Raw genomic sequence first — 22,487 nt, forward strand, 5'->3', positions numbered from 1 at the left:
CAGCCTATCGCCAAAGTCTGTCGGAGTTTTTTTGTGAACCTTGAAGGCATCTGTGTCCGGATTCGGGAACAAATGCTGGAAATTCCAGCCAATCGTGCTTTTCTAAATTGGACCTACGTCTATGCGTTGGCCTCAGAACAACGGCCATGATTGGCTGAATAGTCCACTGCGCCCGCCCATGATTGAAGAAAAGAAAAGAAGAAGAAGAAGCAGAGCCCGGCTCTGTGGGGCTGAAACTGTTGGTAAATCCATTCCGTTCTGACGCCACAAAGCTGCGAGTGTCTGTTAGACGCTATTCAACACATCAACAGACATGTTATTTTGGTTATGACGAGTGTACGATCATTTCCCTCAAAATACGACAATTTTAAATCTAGTACGATAATCCTACATTTCTCACCTGGCAACACTGGGTATTCCTCTTCTTCGTCCCTACTCTGGTTTAAAGGCCTTTAAAACCACCTTCTTTTCTTTTTGTTTTTCCAAAGCTACACAGCACATTAGTTCTGCCTCCCCATCCGATGATGCCATGGCGAAATGTGTGGGAAATGTAGGAATTTGTCACTAGAAGTATAGGGAATTGATACAACTATGAAGCCGCGCTCTGCTCACAGTATGCCCGACTACGTTCTGCCCTTTAGTCTTTCTATAAACCCTATTGTGAACTGATGTGTGTTCACTACGCAGTCCGTGGTGAAGTGATTTGCGCAAACTAGTACTGTCTTCGGCAATGTGACTGGAACATTACCCTCAAAAATAAAATAAAGCCACGAGACTCTGTTATCCGACAGCGGGAGAAATGCATGGACACGTGTGAGTCTTTGCCGCCAACAACATAAACATCTGCCTGTGAGCCCAGCCATTGTAAAGCACTTGTAAGGTAAACTCAGCCGGCTAGACGTGATCCTCTACTGAAAATCAAGTGGGTGGAGCTCTGCTTCAGGTGCTGGTCAGGGGCGGGTCTCAGGTTACGTTGCTAGGTGCCAGTGTAATCATGACGTCACAATTACACAGCTTTTGAAACCGCACGTTTTCTAGGAAAAATAAAACATTCAATTATAGCCAAAAAACGGCGGAATGTTTTGTTTTTTTGGACTCTTTGTAGCAACATTAGAGACCCAAATGGAAGTATTAAAATTATCAAAAAGTGAATATTGCATAATAGGTCATCTTAAAAAAATACAATAGGTTGTCTTTTATTTGTTTACTTCCGCTTTTAAGGGGCTGCTGAAGTTTCTATGCTTTAAAATGATCCCTTATTAATTCTAGTAATACCACCTTAATGCGATTAAATGTGGCTGTTAAATATTTGCAATAAAGGTATTAAGCTTCCAAAGTAGTCTTCAGCAAGCATTTTATACTCTAAGGTTTTAAATCAAAATTGCACGCCTGCCTCTGCTCCCCTTGAAATAAACTAAAGAACAAAAGGATTTATAAAACCTAAGAAAATATTTCCATTTTTAGAAATGTACACAGAAACTGCAAAAAATTTGTTTTTCTGGGCACCTCATCACAGAAACAAAGTCAAAAATATTTATATTATGTAATTATATACAAGTGTAACTTCAGATTGTTTCTTTACCCTCAGAAGTCTGGATCAAACTGTAGACCTTGATGTTTCTGTTTAGCTGGCTGTTTATATAACTAGGACTTCTACACATTCCAGAAAAATCTGGAAAAGCATGGAATGGGATTTTTATTTGATAAAACGTTTGTATTTCTGTATACCCAGTCTCATCAATCCATCTATATTTAAAGCCGTAGCACTGTTAACATTTCGTCTTTGAATACATCGTGAATTTTTGTATTTGTAGTTTTAAGATGGGTTGAAACATAACCAAGAATGTTTTTGGTATTGATAGAATGGACTTTGGACATAAATGTTGAAACCCGTGTTACTCGCTGTTTGTTTCACACCTTCACATGCACCAAATGAAACTAAAAACCTCATAATATTGTGCATCTAAAAATGAGATATGTTGTTAATCTCAGGTTCTGTTGGACTGAGACAAAACCTTAAATTTAAATAAGGTTGGACTTGTGAGGCATGCTGAATATAACGTTTGGATAATATTCCATCATGCTGGTAGGAAATGTCAGGATAGAAGTGCATATTGGTTGTTTTACTAAACAGATCATACATAAATTAGAGCTGACCTCTACTTATTTAGTGTTTTTCAGGAAACAACAGAATTCCATCGGATCCAAACATGTTAAAAACAGGAGCAGAAAATCTATATTTATTGCTGTGCACAAAGTGTGTTTTGACAAAGTGTGTTATTTCCAGTGAGCTAATTATCGTTCTTAAGTGATGTCTCAACCAGGAGGACAAACAAACAGAAAGGCACATGATTTGCATCCCACCTGTTGAGTGTGAGTGCTCACTCCATCAGTTTGTGGATGTGCATCATTTCATTAGATGACCTATTTCCCAGCATTAGTATTCATCAGTCTGCTCTTTTGCTGCTGACTGATTCGTTGCTTACTAATTTTTGGGAACTTTGCAGTGTGGCCGATGTTGTACACTTGCACAATATGATAGGTCGCGTTTTATTAACAGGCAAAATTACGTCTGAGCTTTACAATCAGAACGCACATCGTTGTTTCTAAAAATATTAGGATTGTTCAAACCAAGATGAAACACAAAGCCTGTATTCTTAGATTTTTTTTAATGGAGGTCTTTATTTAAGGAGCTCTAGTTGGAATTAAAGACGAGCTCTTTGTTTTTTTGGGTTTTTTTATGCATCCAAATTCCTTTTAAAGCATTTATCTATGTCTGTATGTTTTGCCTGTTTTCAATTCATGGTTCCAGCATCTCACGGCTCCACTCTGCTCAATCTCGCTCTACTTCGCATGAAAGCTGTTGTGTCTCCATTGACTCTCTGCAGGCTCCAGCCGTCAGCAATGTACGCTGTGTCGCCATTAACCGTTGCTGTCTTATGGTTTGCTGTGAGCCTACCAAACATGCAATATGTCTCAAGTACAAACATCCAAGTACACCACATCCACGGCTTTTGGTACGACCGACGCAGGTCACTGTAGTCTTTAATATTTTGGTCGTCACTCTTGAGATTTTTCAGCTTTTCGCAGCACTGCAGTGTGCTCTAAAATAGGTGGCTTGTCATTCTCTCCGCTTCCCCTACAAACACTTTCTAATGCCGCTGACAAATGGCTGACCATGCTCGTTGACAATCAGTGAACAGCAGTTTGCTTAGCCCCATGGGACCTGCTGACGAACAGGTACCAAGAAAGCCAGTACCAGGCCGGAAAAGCCAGTGATGTAAATGGTCACAAAACGGGCTGAGTGGAGTAGAGCTGGCCAAGATAGAGCCCATGGAAAAGGAGCATTTGTGTCATATTTACATTAATGTTCCTTAGTAATCTCTATGACACCTTGGTCAGTAATGTCTTTCTACCGTCTTGCATCCAGTCTCCACAGTAACCAACCGTTGTGCTGGCTAGTCTATAGGGGTAGTCACCACCATTTCCATGGTTTAGCTGAGAGATGTGCAGAAGAACCAAAACATTCTGGTTACACAGATTAGCCGATGCAAAAACACAGGATCAATGTTTATTTTAAAACAACTTTTTAATTTAGTTTTAGTCATAATCTTTTACCTTCTTTGTAATTTTGGACCTTTTACATCTTTAATAAGAAACAGCATTTCGTTACACCTAGGTGAAATATCTATCCCATGCTTTGTAGTGGAAGCCCATGTCTTCCATCTTGTTCTGGACTCCAGCTGCCATTCTCTTCCACTTCTGAAAACCAAAAGCACAGCAGTCTCCTTCTTACATGTGTACTTACTTCACTGTTGAGGTGTTTCACCTTCTTGACTTTATACATGTAGATTTGTCATACTTTGAAAACACATCTTTGCTTAAAAAAAATCCTCTTTCAGTATCTTGCTTAAAACAACAACTATAAAATATTCATTAAGAAATCTAAAAGTGATAATTATGATGCTTATTAAAATGTCTTTTTTGACCTACAGCGTTTTTGTATTTTTTATTTTTGTTTTTTGGTTTGATTTACCAAAAGCGACTCCGATTCTCGCCTGTCAGACAGCAGGAAGAACAGAATGGCTGCTGAAGAGAAGCAGGAGACGGAGGTAAACAACAGCTGCAGTGATGGAACGCTGCATGGCGTGGGCAGGATGCTGTCACCAGTCTGTCCAGGAGAAAACTAAGGGCCAACAAGTGATGCAGTGAAATCATGGGTAGAACTGCTGCCAGAAGCATCGTAAATGCTTGTTGTTTGTTTTATCCCCCCTGGGCAGGTGAATTATTATCTAGTAAATTCTGAAATCTCTCCACTAAAAGGAGAATAGGTGCAATCTTATCCAATCCTCCTGTTAATTCTTGAGTTACCTAAGGTAAGTAAATGCTACTATTCTTTGTTTCTTGACTTGATTAAAAACATAGCAACAGTGCAAATTCACAAAGCAAAATCAAACAGAAGAAATCAAACAGACAATTTACTAGTTGCCTTCTAAGCCAATGCATCAGATAATATAGAGAGCTCGAATGTTTTCACTAATAACCAGGATGTATGTGGCTGTAGTGAAACACAAGCTGTAACAATTTACAAATGCATTTCTTCATTCCCTAAGAACTGTGTATGTCTTCCCTCGTGCTTCACTGATTATCTGTAGGTTTATTTTTTAGGCCTATATTTATTCCAGCCAAAATAGAACTTGTCATTTCTCATTCTAAGCATAAGAGCTCTAAGTGTACGTATGTCAGCATCAAATCAGAGATGGAGGCTCTACAGAGTGCTTTAAATGTTTTTTTCCTGCCACCTTGCTGCAAACTAAAGCTTATTGCTCCACATCTGCAGCAGCAATCAGAATTTAGAGCTTTTCAGTTCTGTAGTTTTCAGCCTGAGCTTATCTGCATAGTTATCACACAGACTAATTAATGGTGTTCAAAGCCATTATAGAATCTGTGATTAACTCACTAAACACATTCTTCATCCAGAAATTAGGAATCAGCTAAATGTGACTTGTGGTCCAGGTAGGACCTCAGTGTCTTGAGTTTGTGGGTGAATGATAGGAAATACTAATGAAAATTAGTTTCTTGAAATATTTTTTGTATGCCTTACTTTTCAGTTTGTTATATCTCTGATGGCAGCAGAACATTTAGACAATGCTGCTTAAAGGTTTTTTTCTCCCCTTAAAGATTTAACTTCCACCTAAATGTTTCAGATTTTATCATCAAAGACAGCCTGAATAAATCCAAAAATCAGTTCTTAAATTAAGTTTCCATTTAATTAGGGAAACATTTTGACGACCAGTTTAAGGTCCTGCCAAAGTCTCTTGATTGGATTTAAGTTCAGACTTTTACTAGGCTAGTTATTCAGAAGTGTACTTGCTGGTGTGCGATGTACCTCTGTCCTTCTGCAGAACCCGAGTGAGCTTGAGCATGAGTGAGTTTAAGGGCGAACTGATGAATGGACATTGTACTTCTGGATTTTCTCAGTGGCTTTATTTCCATACTGATCTTGAATTTAGATTGTGACAAGATGTTTTGGTTTTTGAGATCTTTTATCCTACTTCATGTTGTCAGACAGGTCCTATTTTAGTGATTTCTTGTTTCTGCAGATTTGGCAGGAAGCAGACCTTGGTGTGGCTAGTAAAACTGAACCAAAAATGTAATATTCCGTCCCAGTTAATTCATGATTTAATACGGAGGGTAGCTGTGTTTTCAAATTAGGGGGCAGGTTGGTTCGGAAAACGTTTCCTCTCACAATACAATTGTCACTTCGCAGCATATTTTTCGTATTTAATCAGGTTATCTTTTTCTGATTTAAAAAATGTTAAATTGTGTGAAATATTAACTGTGACAATGAAAAAGCAATAACAGTAGAAATCTAACACCACTGTATAATGATGAATCAATTTTGTGTGCAGCATTCTAAATGTAAATGTTTTTGGCTTCATTAAAATAACATCCAAACAGCATCATCACAGCCACAGAGAGTCACCTCTGCACCCATCAGGGGGGTCAGTATGTAAATTCTGCCTGTCGCCCTGGAGATGCTGTATAACTGAGACTCAGTAACAGGACCGGTCACCTCAGGCTGCTCACCTTTCTGGGCTGGTTTCTTCTTTCCAGGATGGTGGAAATGCTGATCAACATGAACCATTAGATATCCTACAGGTTAATAGAAAAAGTTTCATTTATGATTTATTTCATTTCTAGAAATGGTAAACACTTATTGGCACCTGGAATAAAGATGGGTAAAAAGCTTTAAAATAAATATTTTTATTGCAGTAGGATACTCTCACACTGAATAATATTTAAAAAAAATCCAGCCTTTGATTTGATACTTTAATGTCTACATTACTTTTTAAAGTTGACCACTGTGTCTAAGGAACTCTGAGTTAACAATCCATGATTTCTTGTTTCTGTGGTGTATAAATATGGCATGACACAGAAGATCATGATCTTTAGTATAACTTGCCCTCCATATTTCCTGTCAGAGAAATAATTGTAAAAAATCTTTATAACAATTAGAACTGCATCAAGGCTCAGGACTTATTGAGCCACGACACACAGTAAGGAGGTAAGGATAAGGAAAAAAATCTCTAAACTTTGCTGTCAGAGAATTGAAGCACATTTTTTGGTGTCAGATTATGCTTCTTTACAACCTTGGCTTGTGTTTTTTTAAGAGTTTGTACAGATTTTTACTAGAAGTGACAATAAAAGTAGGGGGTGCTGGAATTTGCATCAAAGAAACACACAAACCAGGCTCCATAAGAAACACATTCATCCAACATAGAAATTACAGTCACATATTGGTATTACAATTTGTTATCATTATTTGGACTTTATTTGGAAATTACTAACAGGATATTAGCTGATTCACTACAGTTTATATTGGTTTTAAAGGGAATTTTGATGGTACTGATACCACATTTTCCTCTGGATAGAGAAATGTTTAGTCTCTAAACCAAAATGTACCAATTCAGTTCCTCATAACAAACCTAACTCTAAAACAACCTTAAACCAAGGTTCTGCAACCTGCTGCTCCAGAGCTGCATATGGTTCTTCAGACCATCAGCTGTGGCTCTTAATAATTTTGGTCAAAATGCTAAACAATTGAGCAACATTTTTAAAATGCAAAGGTAAAAGAAAACAACTTATCTTTAGGAAGGTTTTCTAGGAGGTATCATATAATATATGCATACCATTTTCACGGAGAATGACTAATAGTGTAAAGAACATTTTTATGAAGTAATTTTTGTTTTCTTTTGGTTTCAAATCATGTGCTTTTTTTTGACACAATTAGCTATACAATTGAATGTTCCATTAAAGAAAATGTATTAATTCCCTTTATGGTAAAGTTTATTGATTTTCTTTATTTTAAAAACAAAACAAAGAAATCCAAAAAAATTTCATGTAGTATATTTTGGAAAAAGACGCTAATTTGTTTCTCTTAACATATTTTATTTAGCTGGACCACAGCTGAAATGGCTGACCCGTGCTGAACAGACTGGAGTGAAACCTCCACACCAGCAGGTGGCGGTGTTGTTTTCCAGACGGTGTCTGCATGAAAAGTTAAGGAAGTTGAGCAGAAATTGGCGGAGAAGCAGCGATGAAGTGCCTTTAACGACGGGAGAAATGGAAGCTGCAGAGATTGATGATATTTTAGATGACTGGTTCATTGAGTCTCTGAAATCGTGAGAACATTTTTTTATTCTTTATTAAACCATCAGTTTTTGTTTCTTTTAGCTGCCAGCGACGGAAGCTCATCTTCCAAATTCCACAAAATAACTAAGATATACACACCTGTAAGTTCAGGTGGCTTAAACATGTTAACAGTTTAGTTCTGTGTAAATATTATCGACATTTAAAATTCGGCTTTCTTATTTTAAATCAACCTGTAACCATGTGACTGCACATTTAACTTTAGATGCTTCACCTCAGAATTATAACCAAAAAATAATTGTTTTCTTAATTAGGCCTCCCGGATTTAGCCATAATGTCTCTTTTCAGTGATCAGATATTTAAAATACATTTAGAACATTTATTTGTGCATTAATTTCTCTGAGAATAAGAACAAACGATCAGACTTGAAAGCTTTAAGGCAGTGGTGAGTTCTCGCTGACCTGAATGTTTTTGGCATTTCCGTGGTTCGGCACACCTGGATCAAATGAATGGATCATCAGATCTCCTGCGGATCTTCATGACTGACGTTCTTCAGCCATCTAAATCAGCTGTGTGGAACCAGGGGCACATCCAAAACAGGCAGGAGAAAAGCTGGACACCTCTGATTTAAATCTTAAAGATTTTAAAGTAAAAATGAAGCCCAAACAAATAGCTCTGTGAAAAACTAAGTACACCCCATCTTTTTATAGGTCTGAAATTAATGAATGGATTTATGAGATGTTTCTCCCTGGCGAGGAGGCATGTCCTTAGAACTTTTCTGACTCATTATGCAGTTCAATAATAATATCCTTCAAGTCCAGATAATGGACTTGTGTCTGTTCTGGTTCTGTTAGATCTCAGTGCTGCATTTGATACAGTCGATCACAATATTCTCTTAAAAAGGCTGGAATATGCTGTAGGGATCAGGGAAACAGCGCTATGCTGGTTTAAATCTTATCTGTCTGACAGATTCCAGTTTGTTCATGTAAATGATACATTTTCTTTAAACTCCAGGGTTAATTGTGGAGTACCACAGGGTTCAGTACTTGGGCCAATTCTCTTTACTATATATATGCTTCCAATAGGTCAAATTATCAGGCAGCATAGGATATATTTTCACTGTTACGCTGATGATACTCAGCTTTACTTATCCATGAATCCTGATGAGCCCAACCAGTTAGATAGACTACAAGCATGTCTTGAAGATATAAAAACTTGGATGACTTTAAATTTTCTGCTTCTAAATTCAGACAAGACAGACGTCATCTTTGGACTGGAGTCTTTAAAAAAGAAACTGCTTAGTCAATCATTTAACCTGGATGGCATTAAATTGACCTCCGATAATAAAGTAAAAAACCTTGGTGTTATTTTTGACCAGGACATGTCATTTAAATCCCATATTAAACAGGTTTCTAGGATTTCCTTCTTTCACCTCCAGAACATTGCCAAAATTAGAAATATCCTGTCCAGGAGTGACGTGAATTCCTGGATGACTGCCAGTGGTAGTAAACAAAGTGGATATGTCTCCTCGCGCTCAGGTTGAGATTAAATGTAAACCAAGTCAGGCACGTGACACGTAGCCCACCTGGGCGTGCGTCTATAAGTAGCATGTGGAAGGCTACATTCGGTCTCTTTGATCTTCTCGCTGTCGACCGTCGCGTGTTTCGCAGGTTGGTTTTGGCGCTTATTGGGTATCGCAGAGGAGTTGACCCAGTTTCGTGTTCCCTGCATAATATTTTGAGGTACCTGCAGGGTCTATTGGATGCTGGACGGGCAGCATCAACCCTGAAGGTGCACCTGGCTGCCATTTCAGCCAGCCACGACGTTGTGGATGGCAGACGAGTGGGGACACACTATTGGGTGTCAGTTTCTCTGGGGTGCAAGGAGGCTGCGCCCCCCGTTACGGAGCCCGGCGGCAGCATGGGACCTCCCACTGGTGTTGAAGGCCCTGAGTGGGCCACCTTTTGAGCCTATGTGTGTTGCCCCACTGAAACTGGTGCCTGTTAAGACTGCTTTTTTGTTGGCGGTAACAACAGCCCAGGGGGTCATTGAGCTCCACGCACTCGCATCACCCCTACCTGCCTGCGTTGGAAGGCAGGTGGGTCCGGAGTAACGCTGTAGCCGAACATAGCCTTTCTCCCTAAGGTTCTGTCCCCAGGCTACGTGAATACAGCCATTGAACTGGGGGCATACTGCCCTCCCCCGTTTCAGTCCGAGGAACAGAGGCTGGCTAACTCGCTGTGCCCGGTCCGGGCATTGCAGCTGGACATGGTGGCTACAGGCGCTATTTGCCAGTTGGACCAGCTGTTTGTGTGCCACGGGGGACAGAAGAGGGGGCGAGCCCTTTCAAAGCACAGGCTGTCGCATTGGGTCATAGATGCTATTGCGCTGGCTTATGAGTCTGTGGGGGCAGCTGCCCCTTCTGGTGTGTGCCGCTGGGGGACATCTGCGCGGCGGCGTCATGGGCAACACCGTGCACGTTTGCACGCTTCTACCGCCTCAATGTGGCACATGAGTCCGCACTGGCCTCGGCAATCCTGCCTCCGGCCCCTTCTACCAATTGAGAGGTGGGTGAGATCCTCGTGACATTGCTGGCATAAGTCATCCACTTTGTTTACTGCCACTGGCAGTCAGGAAGGAATAAAACAGAACAGCAGTTGCTTCTATAAGGTCATTGCTGATGTCTTTCCACCTGTGCATGGTGTTAATACACACCTGTTTGCTCCAGACCAACAAACTGCCTAAATGTTTGCTTTCATAGAGCTGTTCATGTGACTTTTTTTTTTTTGCAACTTCATGTTACTGCTTAGTGGAAGCAACAGGTGTACTTAGTTCAGCAACTTTTTTGTTTGATAAATCATGATGGTGTGGAAAATGTTTCTGTGTGGTTCAGATTTTAAAGAAATGATTTTAAAATGTGGCAAATAGCTGGTTTGTTTGTATTATGTCCTGAAACCCTGGGATGGAAAAATCATTTTCTATTCTTTGCCACAACTCTTTTTTTTTTTTTTTCCACTAAACTTGACATGAATGATGAAAGCTCGTTGTCTTGAAGTCTCACTGATAAACTTCTGATTCCTGCAGATATAAAGACCTTCATGTGTATCAGCTGGAACATCCCACTCAGGTCCTCGAGTGGACGTCCAGAAAGAGTGAGTGAATTTAAATAATGTGGAAAATGTACTCGTACTCGTCGTCTTCCACTTATCCGGGACCGGGTCGCAGGGGCAGCAGACTCAGCAGAGACGCCCAGACGTCCCTCTCTCCAGACACCTCCTCCAGCTCCTCCGGGTGGAGCCCAAGGCGTTCCCAGGCCAACCGAGAGACATAGTCCCTCCAGCATGTCCTGGGCCGTCCCCTGGGCCTCCTCCCGGTGGGACATGCCTGGAACACCTCCCGGGGAAGGCGTCCAGGAGGCATCCGGTATAGATGCCCGAGCCACCTCAACTGGCTCCTCTCGATGTGGAGGAGCAGCGGCTCTACTCCGAGCCCCTCCCAGATGGCCGAGCTCCTCACCCTATCTCTAAGGGATTGCCCGGCCACCCTACGGAGGAAGCTCATTTCAGCCGCTTGTATCCGGGATCTCGTTCTTTCGGTCATGACCCAAAGTTCATGGCCATAGGTGAGGGTAGGAACGTAGACCGAACGGTAAATTGAGAGCTTTGCTTTTCGGCTCAGTTCTCTCTTCACCACAACGGACCGGCACAGCACCCCCATTACTGTGGCAGCTGCACCGATCCGTCTGTCGATCTCCCGCTCCATTCTTCCCTCACTCGTGAACAAGACCCCGAGATACTTAAACTCCTCCACTTGAGGCAGGAACTCCCCTCCAACCTGAAGAGGACAAGCCACCCTTTTCCGGTCGAGAACCATGGCCTCGGACTTGGAGGAGCTGATCCTCATCCCAGCCGCTTCACACTCGGCTGCGAACCGCCACAGCGCATGCTGTAGGTCTTGGCTGGAGGGGGCCAGCAGGACCACGTCATCTGCAAAAAGAAGAGACGAAATCCACTGGTCCCCAAACCAGACCCCCTCCGGCCCTTGGCTGCGTCTAGAAATCCTGTCCATAAAAGTTATGAACAGGACCGGTGACAAAGGGCAGCCCTGCCAGAGTCCAACATGCACCGGGAATAAGTCCGACTTAGTGCCGGCAATGCGGACCAAACTCCTGCTCCGCTCGTACAGGGACCGGATGGCCCCTAGTAAAGGGCCCCCAATTCCATACTCCTGGAGCACCCCCCACAGGGCATCACGAGGGACACAGTCGAATGCCTTCTCCAGGTCCACAAAATACATGTGAACCGGTTGGGCAAACTCCCATGAACCCTCGAGTACCCAGTAGAGGGTATAGAGCTGGTCCAGTGTTCCACGGCCGGGACGAAAACCACACTGCTCCTCCTGAAGCCGAGGTTCGACTATCGGCCGGACTCTCCTCTCCAATACCCTGGCATAGGCCTTACCAGGGAGGCTGAGGAGTGTGATCCCCCTGTAGTTGGAACACACCCTCCGGTCACCCTTCTTATGAAGGGGGACCACCACCCCAGTCTGCCAGTCCAGAGGCACTGTCCCCGACCACCACGCAATGTTGAAGAGGCATGTCAACCATGACAGCCCAACAACATCCAGAGATTTGAGGTACTCAGGGCGGATCTCATCCACCCCCGAAGCCCTGCCACCGCGGAGCTTTTTAACCACCTCGGTGACTTCAGCCTGGGTGATGAAAGAGTCTATAACCCCGAGTCCCCAGCCTCTGTTTCCACCACGGAATGCGTGATGGCAGGATTGAGGAGATCCTCGAAGTACTCCTTCCACCGCCCGATAATGTCCTCAGTCGAGGTCAGCAGCCTCCCACCCCCACTATAAACAGTCTTGGCGAAGCACTGCTTCCCCCTCCTGAGGCGCCGGACGGTTTGCCAGAATCGCTTTGAGGCCAACCGGTAGTCCTTCTCCATGGCCTCACCAAACTCTTCCCAGGCCTGAGTTTTTGCCTCTGCCACAGCCCGGGCCGCAGCATGCTTGGCCTCATGGTACCCGTCAGCCGCCTCAGGAGTCCCACAAGCCAACCACAGCCGATAGGACTCCTTCTTCAGCTTGACAGCATCCCTTACTGCCGGTGTCCACCACCGGGTTCTGGGATTGCCGCCGCGACAGGCACCGCAGACCTTACGGCCGCAGCTACGGGCGCCTGCATCGACAATAGATGCGGAGAACATGGTCCACTCGGACTCTATGTCTCCAACATGTGGAAAATTTATTCACTGCTAAATACTTGTACTTGTTTTAGGTAATTATGAAAGTTTTTGTTGGAACAGACAGAAAGTCAGACCTTGTAGTCAGCTGTTCTCTTTGACTGGATCCTGGATCTCTGATATATAAGAAACATAAATTATTTCCATACCATGAATCAACGAGTTCCTACTTCTAAAGTTCTGCAGATTTCAAGGCTGACAGTGTTTTGCAAAAGTTTTCCTACCCTTTAAATATTTTGCCAATTTACTTCCAGCCATGTTATTATGTGACAGTAAATTAAATGTAAAGTGGAAGAAAACGGATACATGCCACATTTTCTAGATTTTTCTTTCACTTCATAATATATGCACCAATTTGTTTTGGTTTTTCCCACACAATCCATTAAGTTGTATCTGTAGTCACAAAAGGTAAACGGTGTGAATACTTGTTCAGGTCATATTAGTTTCTCATCTGGGTTTTTGTGTTTTAAGCCGTGTGTGTTGCTGGCTACAGCTCATCTAGAAATGAAATGTTGGAGCTCCGTTTGCCGCTGAAGCTTTTAGCCGATGAAAACAAGGTAAAGAAGAGATTCTTGAATTGTTTTTGTTTTATATTATAAAACAGTTTTCCGAATTACATCTAAGCTTCTGTGTGATATGATGTGTTCAGGGTCTCTGTGCAGAGAGGGATTTCAAAGTTGTCCATGGTGGTTTCTCAGAAGGCCCAGTTCGCTGCCTCAGACACATTCCAGGAACCAGGTCAGTTCTGGCCCAAACAGCTTAAAGAGAACCTGTTTCATTATTCCCTCTTCCCACTGAGCCCTGTGATGTGCTTCCCTGGAGGAAGCTGGTCTCAAAGCTCCTGGGATTTCCCTTGAAGTGAAAGTAAATTAATACCAAGTGATAATTAGGCAGAAATCAAATAAAAACAGAAGCAGAAATATAGACAAACTGAGTGAAAAAGCTCTCTGCCAAACTGAGAAGGAAACTATTAATGCTTATTTAAGCAGTTTAAACCGGTATAAACACATTGCTGAGCTGGGATAAATAAAACCATTTCCAGTCTAAAGGATAGAACACTTCTACCATCTTCCTTTTATATTTAAAGTATTTTAGCTTTTTGTTTTAATATATTTAGTCAGAGGTGTAGCTCAGTAAATTAGAACACCATTAAAAAGTTTTTTTAAAGTGAAACTCGTCTAGATTAATTACTCACAGATTTATAAGATTCTGGTTTACAGGTCCTTCTCAAAATATTAGCATATTGTGATAAAGTTAATTATTTTCCATAATGTCATGATGAAAATTTAACATTCATATATTTTAGATTAATTGCACACTAACTGAAATATTTCAGGTCTTTTATTGTCTTAATACGGATGATTTTGGCATACAGCTCATGAAAACCCAACATTCCCAGAGTGCTGTATCAAGGCACCTCAGTGGGAAGTCTGTGGGAAGGAAAAAGTGTGGCAGAAAACGCTGCACAACGAGAAGAGGTGACCGGACCCTGAGGAAGATTGTGGAGAAGGGCCGATTCAAGACCTTGGGGGACCTGCGGAAGCAGTGGACTGAGTCTGGAGTAGAAACATCCAGAGCCACCGTGCACAGGCGTGTGCAGGAAATGGGCTACAGGTGCCGCATTCCCCAGACCTGGGCTACAGAGAAGCAGCACTGGACTGTTGCTCAGTGGTCCAAAGTACTTTTTTCGGATGAAAGCAAATTCTGCATGTCATTCAGAAATCAAGGTGCCAGAGTCTGGAGGAAGACTGGGGAGAAGGAAATGCCAAAATGCCAGAAGTCCAGTGTCAAGTACCCACAGTCAGTGATGGTCTGGGGTGCCGTGTCAGCTGCTGGTGTTGGTCCACTGTGTTTTATCAAGAACAGGGTCAATGCAGCTAGCTATCAGGAGATTTTGGAGCACTTCATGCTTCCATCTGCTGAAAAGCTTTATGGAGATGAAGATTTCATTTTTCAGCACGACCTGGCACCTGCTCACAATGCCAAAACCACTGGTAAATGGTTTACTGACCATGGTATCACTGTGCTCAATTGGCCTGCCAACTCTCCTGACCTGAACCCCATAGAGAATCTGTGGGATATTGTGAAGAGAACGTTGAGAGACTCAAGACCCAACACTCTGGATGAGCTAAAGGCCGCTATCGAAGCATCCTGGGCCTCCATAAGACCTCAGCAGTGCCACAGGCTGATTGCCTCCATGCCACGCCGCATTGAAGCAGTCATTTCTGCCAAAGGATTCCGACCAAGTATTGAGTGCATAACTGTACATGATTATTTGAAGGTTGACGTTTTTTGTATTAAAAACACTTTTCTTTTATTGGTCGGATGAAATATGCTAATTTTGTGAGATAGGACTTTTGGGTTTTCATGAGCTGTATGCCAAAATCATCCGTATTAAGACAATAAAAGACCTGAAATATTTCAGTTAGTGTGCAATGAATCTAAAATATATGAATGTTAAATTTTCATCATGACATTATGGAAAATAATGAACTTTATCACAATATGCTAATATTTTGAGAAGGACCTGTACAACTCATGAAAACCCAAACTCCAGTTTCTCAGGAGATTAAAATCTTACTCAAGGCAGCCTGTGGTTCTACTGAGTAAACCCGGGACCTTCAGCTTGTCTTTATTGTTGGCTCTGGTGTCTCTTGTTTTCCTCTGTACAATATTTCATAGATTCTCTGTAATGTTCAGCTAAGGTTTGCTGGCCAGTCAAACACAGTGACAGCTCAGTCATTATACTCCAGCCACAGTCCTCCTAACACTGCAGTGACCCCTGTTGTCTCACCCCCCTTTTTCTACATCATTTTTTCCTTCCACTCAGCTTTCCATTGATTTCTCTGGATATAGCCCTCTGTCAACACCCAGCTTCTTTAGCCTACCCTCCGTGTGGAGGGTGTCGATAAAGGAACATTTCCGATTTTAGTCTGGATGAGTCCAGTCAGCAGTCTTCGCTGTGGGTGTGCAGGCCATCATTTGTTACTGAATTTTACGCTTTTAGCCGAATCCCTTTATCATCAAAACAAGAAGGAATGATGGAGATGCACCTGTAAATGTTACAGTATTAGTCATATTTAAATAAAGGGTTGTTTAGGTTGTGTTAAAATACTAACACAACCTAGACATTCAGAATCTAATTTCAGTGCTTGTATTTTATGGTTTAGTTAAGGTAAAATATGTTAAATGTATCTTTGTCATTAGTATTATTATAGGTTATTATTACCATTACTAAGACCTTTAAATAAAATGACATTTCTGATTATAATATCCTCTGACGTGTCTAAAGGTAGAGCCTTGCGCTCCTTGTGGAAGAGATTAAACTGACAGGCAGTAATTATCTGTGTGTTCATGGTTGAAGGTGGAGAAGGTCACTGTCAGGTCATGTTAGGGGCTCTGAATGCCAGTCTGTGATTGAAAGAACCTCTTTGCTTATGTAGCTTTTTTTACTTGAGAACATCATGATATGCTTCAGATGATCCTGTCGTCCTGTCAGGTGTGTGGTGACCAATGACGGGCAGAGCTCCGACCTGCAGCTCTGGGACTTCGGAGGAGACGACTGTGGTGAGATTTCCTTTCTATGCATTAATTAAAACAGTTCAGCTGAAACTGCTTTTGTGTCATCAGACAGTGATGATGCGCATGTTTCCTGAGATGAAATCCACCTTTTAAATGTCTTTTAGAGGAAACGGCCGACAGAAACTGAATAAAACCTTTAGACCAAGATGCCACAGAAAGCAGTGTAATATTTCCCGAATTATTACAGGTTTTAAAGACATCCTTGATCTTTATATATAAAACAGAGACACAAACTCTTTGTGAATAAATCCTCTCTTTATCAGCAGGACAGACTTCAAATTCAAATGAATAAAAATTAAGTGAATTTGACAAATATTAAATTCTAGGAAATACAGAATTTTCATTTAAAACTTAACCTCAGTCATTTTCGACCCTGAGAACATGAGTTTCACCTTAGAAAATATTCAATATTTCACTCATGTATCCAGAATTAACGCAACTTTTCTTGTTGCTGTGAAAAGGTGAAAATATTCAACACTTTAAATGCTCTTTTATGCACATGTGTCCTTGTTGGACAGATTTCTCATCTACATGAAGGTCCACATTTCTGGCTTATTAGATGTTCTTAGTTTTTAAACCTGTTGTGGAATTGATGTTTAGCCACTATTAATTGGAGTTGATTATTAATAATTAGCCAAAATCACATTAAATGTTACTGTATTACCAACAGATTATAAAACATTACCAACAGATAAAAGCACTAACCTTATTGACAGCAAATCATTTCATATAAAACAAACACAAACATCGTCTCTTTATCCATGTTAAAATGAAACAAAATGGTTCCCCTTTAGAATCAAACTCTTCAGGTCCAACTAAATTTCACCCAACTAGAATAATCACTAATGCTGAAAGCAAATAATGTGTAAAAATGCAAAAATAGAATGCGCACTGAGCAGTAATGGAGATCAAACCAGCAATTTATGGACAAAGATGGGAATAATCAAAGCTTTGGATCAATCTGGAATGTGTAAGAATGGATCTCTGAGCATATCCACTAGATGAGGGTGTTTGATTCAGTCGATTATTAAAAAGCAAGGAGGCAGGGTCATCTCTTCAGGTAATACTCTGTTGATTTTGCAGACCTGAATTGCAAATAGCTATAATTCAGGTCTGCGATTGGAATAGATAAAAATCTGCTGGTTGCAGCTAGATTTTAAGCTTTACCAAACTCTTCTTCGAAGGTTTGTAGAGGAAGGACAAACTTAACCCACCAACTGTAACTGAATCGTTCAGGAAGATGTACCTTTGTTGTGCCAAACAGCAGCAAAAAGCAAAGGCTGCTCAGCTTGCAGGGGGGTATATCACCTCTGCTATGATGACAGAGCTGCAATGGATGCTGGGAGGTGCAGTTAGTCATTTTCTCCAGCAAGATGGCTTCCAGTTAGTCCTGGAACCGGACCTTCATGCTTTATCAACCCTTTGTGTTTATTCCTTTCCTTCTGTAGAGCAATACTCCACCAAAACTTTTAAATCCAAAACTGGACTAAAGATAGTAAAATACAAAGAAACTTAAATATTACTTTTTGATTCGCTGCAACATTTTGAATAGAAAATCTGAAACAACATCTGTTCATCTAAACGCTCAGGAGACGATGTGTTTAAATAAATCTGTATAGATAATGTAAAGAGAACCAGTTTTTATCCAGCCCTAAATATAATGCAGTATTATTATAATAATCATTCCTCTTTTGTTTAGAAGATGGCTGCTGTTTCAGACACTCTCTGCCTTCCTTCACCAGATGTGATCAGGAGAACAGGAAGTATCCAGGGAAGGAGTGTTTCACACACCGGCAGCAGGATCGCAGCTCGACGCTCGACACCACCTCAGGTCCTTCATGGAGCTCAAAGCAGCAACGTACAGCTGACCCATCTGGGCACAGGGGAGACTCTCTATAAACTCGGTAGGCTACAGAAGCTCTACATTTAGCTGATTATTGTCATGAACCTTTAGTTTCTGGGGTTTTCATTCTGTGTTCTTCTGTCATTCTTCCATCAGAGGCTGACTCAGAAGATCCTCTTAGTTGCTTAACGTTTGTTGGAGACACAGTGTTCCTCGCCAGCTGCTGTAACGGGAGCTTTTACATCGCAGACACTCGGACATCTGCTGCTCCTCAGGTTTCACCTGCACCTTCAGGTGAATCGGTTCTCTGGTGGACAGACGCCTCTGCAGCTCCACAGCAGGCTTGCTGTAAGGTCGTCCGACTCTCCTCCTCGGGTCAGGCGCTTGTTTCGGACCTGAGGAATCTAGGAGGAACTGTGTGTAAGGCTCAGCTAGGCATCCAGACACCTCCCTGCAAACTGGAGGATGTCACAGTGTTGTGGGCTCCAGCGCTTGACGGCTGCTTCTCAGTGTCGGGTCAGTTTATGCAAACACTGAAGATACTATGAAATTTAACTAAATTAATTACCAGCTAATCAGAAAGTGTTCTGAAGAAACAATGCAGTAAATTTCTGTTTTTTTGGACAGAACGTAACATTTTACATGTGATCTATCAGTTTGTCCACATTTAGTGGTCTTCATGGGTCGCAATTACATAGATTAGACTGAAAGCAAACGTAGCGTTTACTTCTGACAGGAAATACTTTCCTCTAAAGGCCAAACCTTTTCATTTTAATGTTCTTAGCTATTCATTTATATTGACTTAGCGTTATTCTGTCTGCCTGAAGCTCTTTAAATGACCTCGTTTATGAATGGTTCTGTAGTAAAGAAACCTGCTTAGTGTTGCCTTCAGGTTTTATTCACTGAAATTGGGGTGAAAAACACGCCTGAAATGCAGATGATGATAATTATTAGTTATTTATTTTCTTTATCAGGAAATACAGAGGTTGGACAATGAAACTGAAACACCTGTCATTTTAGTGTTGGAGGTTTCATGGCTAAATTGGACCAGCCTGGTAGCCAGTCTTCATTGATTGTACATTGCACCAGTAAGAGCAGAGTGTGAAGGTTCAATTAGCAGGGTAAGAGCACAGTTTTGCTCAAAATATTGAAATGCACACAACATTATGGGTGACATACCAGAGTTCAAAAGAGGACACATTGTTGGTGCACGTCTTGCTGGCGCATCTGTGACCAAGACAGCAAGTCTTTGTGATGTATCAAGAGCCACGGTATCCAGGGTAATGTCAGCATACCACCAAGAAGGACGAACCACATCCAACAGGATTAACTGTGGAGGCAAGAGGAAGCTGTCTGAAAGGGATGTTCGGGTGCTAACCCGGATTGTATCCAAAAAACATAAAACCACGGCTGCCCAAATCACGGCAGGATTAAATGTGCACCTCAACTCTCCTGTTTCCACCAGAACTGTCCGTCAGGAGCTCCACAGGGTCAATATACACGGCCGGGCTGCTATAGCCAAACCTTTGGTCACTCATGCCAATGCCAAACGTTGGTTTCAATGGTGCAAGGAGCGCAAATCTTGGGCTGTGGACAATGTGAAACATGTATTGTTCTCTGATGAGTCCACCTTTACTGTTTTCCCCACATCCGGGAAAGTTACGGTGTGGAGAAGCCCCAAAGAAGCGTACCACCCAGACTGTTGCATTCCCAGAGTGAAGCATGGTGGTGGATCAGTGATGGTTTGGGCTGCCATATCATGGCATTCCCTTGGCCCAATACTTGTGCTAGATGGGCGCGTCACTGCCAAGGACTACCGAACCATTCTTGAGGACCATGTTCATCCAGTGGTTCAAACATTGTATCCTGAAGGTGGTGCCGTGTATCAGGATGACAATGCACCAATACACACAGCAAGACTGGTGAAAGATTGGTTTGATGAACATGAAAGTGAAGTTGAACATCTCCCATGGCCTGCACAGTCACCAGATCTAAATATTATTGAGCCACTTTGGGGTGTTTTGGAGGAGCGAGTCAGGAAACGTTTTCCTCCACCAGTATCACGTAGTGACCTGGCCACTATCCTGCAAGAAGAATGGCTTAAAATCCCTCTGACCACTGTGCAGGACTTGTATATGTCATTCCCAAGACGAATTGATGCTGTATTGGCTGCAAAAGGAGGCCCGACATCATACTAATAAATTATTGTGGTCTAAAACCAGATGTTTCAGTTTCATTGTCCAACCCCTGTATTTCTGCTGGCTGTGACATCATCAGATGATGTATCCAATCAGATTCCACTACGTTCTTAGACATGTTTGGGTTCATGTTGCAATTTTTAAATAAAAAAACAAACCTTTTTTGGGTTTTAAAGTTGTCTTAAAGTTTGAACAATAATGAAGCAGCTTGAGTCGGATCACTTAACAGCCAGAAGTTCCAGTTTTGTTACAACTGGAACTGATATGAGGTTCTCTCCTTCCTCTCCAGGTTTCAGTGGACTTGTTCAGATTTATGACACCAGTGGATGGGGGACGGAGCTGCAGGACACTGAGCCGCTGTTTCAGCACGGTGGTCATGCGGTTTCCTCGCAGCACACCGATGACTCCGTCCCCACCGCCATCACCTCCCACATCTGGCATCCGGAGCGTCCGAGGACGCTGCTGTCTGCGGCTTCAGACGGATCCATCCACGTCTGGGACTGGGTGGAACCAGAAAGAAACTGAGGTGCAGGTTTTTACAGTGAATTTCATTCAAATCAGTGCTGAGGAATGAATACTGGATGAAGCTCTGAAGGAATAACTCCAGGAAAAGCTGTTTGAATTTTCTCTGTGTGGTGATGATGAGATGAACTGGGTTCATATTAAAAATGGAAAATATGACTATTGTTGCTTCTGTAAATTGAACACAGATTATTTGAAATGACTAAGTCCAGATTGATGCATTATGGGACATATTCATGCTGCAGGTTTTATTTCCTAGATGAAATGTTTCAACCCACAAAGATTTAAATGTGGTTTCTGAAAGCGCCACCGTGCATCATTTCATTTTCATAGATCATCTCCCAGATCTTTATCATTTCAAATTGCTCTTCTCTAAAACGTATTAGAAATACCTCTAAAAACTGAAAAGTTTATTTACTTCAGCAATTCAAAAATGGACATTTTGTATTATATAAAAATCATTATTTCTGATGAATGTGGCTTAGAGCAGATTTTTCTCATAAAATTTAGAATATTACTGCAAGGAAAGTATTTTAAATCCAGAAACTTTAACCTAATGAAAGTATGTACAATATGTGCACTCAGTACTTGGTCAAAGCTCTCTTTGCACCAAACTTTCCATGAATATTTTTTCAAATCTCTCTTTTATCTGGATACAAGTTTCACTTTTCAGCTGAAGTCTTGTAATAAATTGTGGATGAAATGACAGTTTATTGAAATTTGAAAAAGGGAATTCCAACTTTGTTTTGCTTTTCCTGATCATGTCTTCTGTAGAACATCACTCACCTCTGCTGACTGCAGGTCAGAGAGGTCGGTCAGAGCAGCCTGAGGAACATCAGCTCTGATGTTCTCGTCTCAAAGGTTTACATGAAGAACACCTGCAAATAAATGAACCGAAAAACAGAATGAAGCTGTTTGGTCTCTGGAAACATGTTTATTCTTGTTTCTGTTCTGATCCGTTTTAAATTCTTTGTACTAATCTTGAAGCCCAAACTGAACAATATTTCTGGCCTGCATAACAGTTTTAGGTAGACCTCCCAAAGGAGCAAAAATAAAACCGGGTTTTATAAAAATGTTTGGGAGGAAAGTAAATATTAAGGAAACAAGAAGGAAAGCCATTTTGACCATGATTTTAAGTTACTGCCATTATCTTTTTACTTTTAACATAGAAAGTACTCCTGGATCAGTACTTCTGTGTTTTTGTGTGAATATGTTCTCTTCATGCAGACATTTTATTGTTTTCATTTGTTTTGGTGCCAAATAACAGAAATTTAATTGAGTCTCAGAATGCTAAAATAGTTTTTTGAATAAACGCAGCTTCAGATCCTCAGTATCCAACGGGCAGAAAAATAAAGTCTGATTAAAAAAAAGTAATCCAATTTAGGTTTTGAGTAACACTAGAGGATCCACTAAAATATGATTTTAAGTCCACCCCTGCAT

General features: G+C 41.5%; 1 protein-coding gene and 2 long non-coding RNA genes across 6 annotated transcripts in view; 1 reads left to right on the forward strand and 2 right to left on the reverse strand.

Moving 5' to 3' along the window:
* Positions 1-90: 90 nt before the first annotated feature.
* Positions 91-8,237, reverse strand: LOC124866170. Its single transcript, XR_007037738.1, has 4 exons — positions 8,115-8,237; positions 6,091-6,156; positions 4,037-4,186; positions 91-3,762 (listed from the first exon to the last, which is right to left on the reverse strand). It is a non-coding gene; the product is annotated as an uncharacterized LOC124866170 (long non-coding RNA).
* Positions 5,714-22,487, forward strand: part of wdr73 (WD repeat domain 73) — a 37,190-nt gene continuing 20,416 nt past the window's right edge. The window contains exons 1-10 of one of the 4 annotated variants that reach the window (XM_047361843.1): positions 7,578-7,685; positions 8,175-8,253; positions 10,738-10,805; positions 13,374-13,459; positions 13,552-13,640; positions 16,402-16,469; positions 18,227-18,388; positions 18,484-18,843; positions 20,815-21,051; positions 21,822-21,953. In XM_047361843.1, coding sequence (XP_047217799.1) covers positions 8,192-8,253; positions 10,738-10,805; positions 13,374-13,459; positions 13,552-13,640; positions 16,402-16,469; positions 18,227-18,388; positions 18,484-18,843; positions 20,815-21,050 — 1,131 coding nt within the window. In that variant the 5' untranslated portion in view covers positions 7,578-7,685; positions 8,175-8,191 and the 3' untranslated portion in view covers position 21,051; positions 21,822-21,953. Of the gene's footprint in view, positions 6,163-7,459; positions 7,686-8,174; positions 8,254-10,737; positions 10,806-13,373; positions 13,460-13,551; positions 13,641-16,401; positions 16,470-18,226; positions 18,389-18,483; positions 18,844-20,814; positions 21,207-21,821; positions 21,954-22,487 lie in introns of those variants that run through there. The other 3 variants (XM_047361845.1, XM_047361844.1, XM_047361846.1) reach the window with 3 other exon arrangements.
* LOC124866172 overlaps positions 21,834-22,487 on the reverse strand; it is a 34,160-nt gene continuing 33,506 nt past the window's right edge. The window contains exon 3 of the long non-coding RNA XR_007037740.1: positions 21,834-21,925. This is a non-coding gene — a long non-coding RNA (uncharacterized LOC124866172). The remainder of the gene's footprint in view (positions 21,926-22,487) is intronic.

The sequence above is a fragment of the Girardinichthys multiradiatus genome, chromosome 3 (assembly GCF_021462225.1).
Source record: "Girardinichthys multiradiatus isolate DD_20200921_A chromosome 3, DD_fGirMul_XY1, whole genome shotgun sequence".
Classification (NCBI taxonomy): Eukaryota; Metazoa; Chordata; class Actinopteri; order Cyprinodontiformes; family Goodeidae; genus Girardinichthys; species Girardinichthys multiradiatus.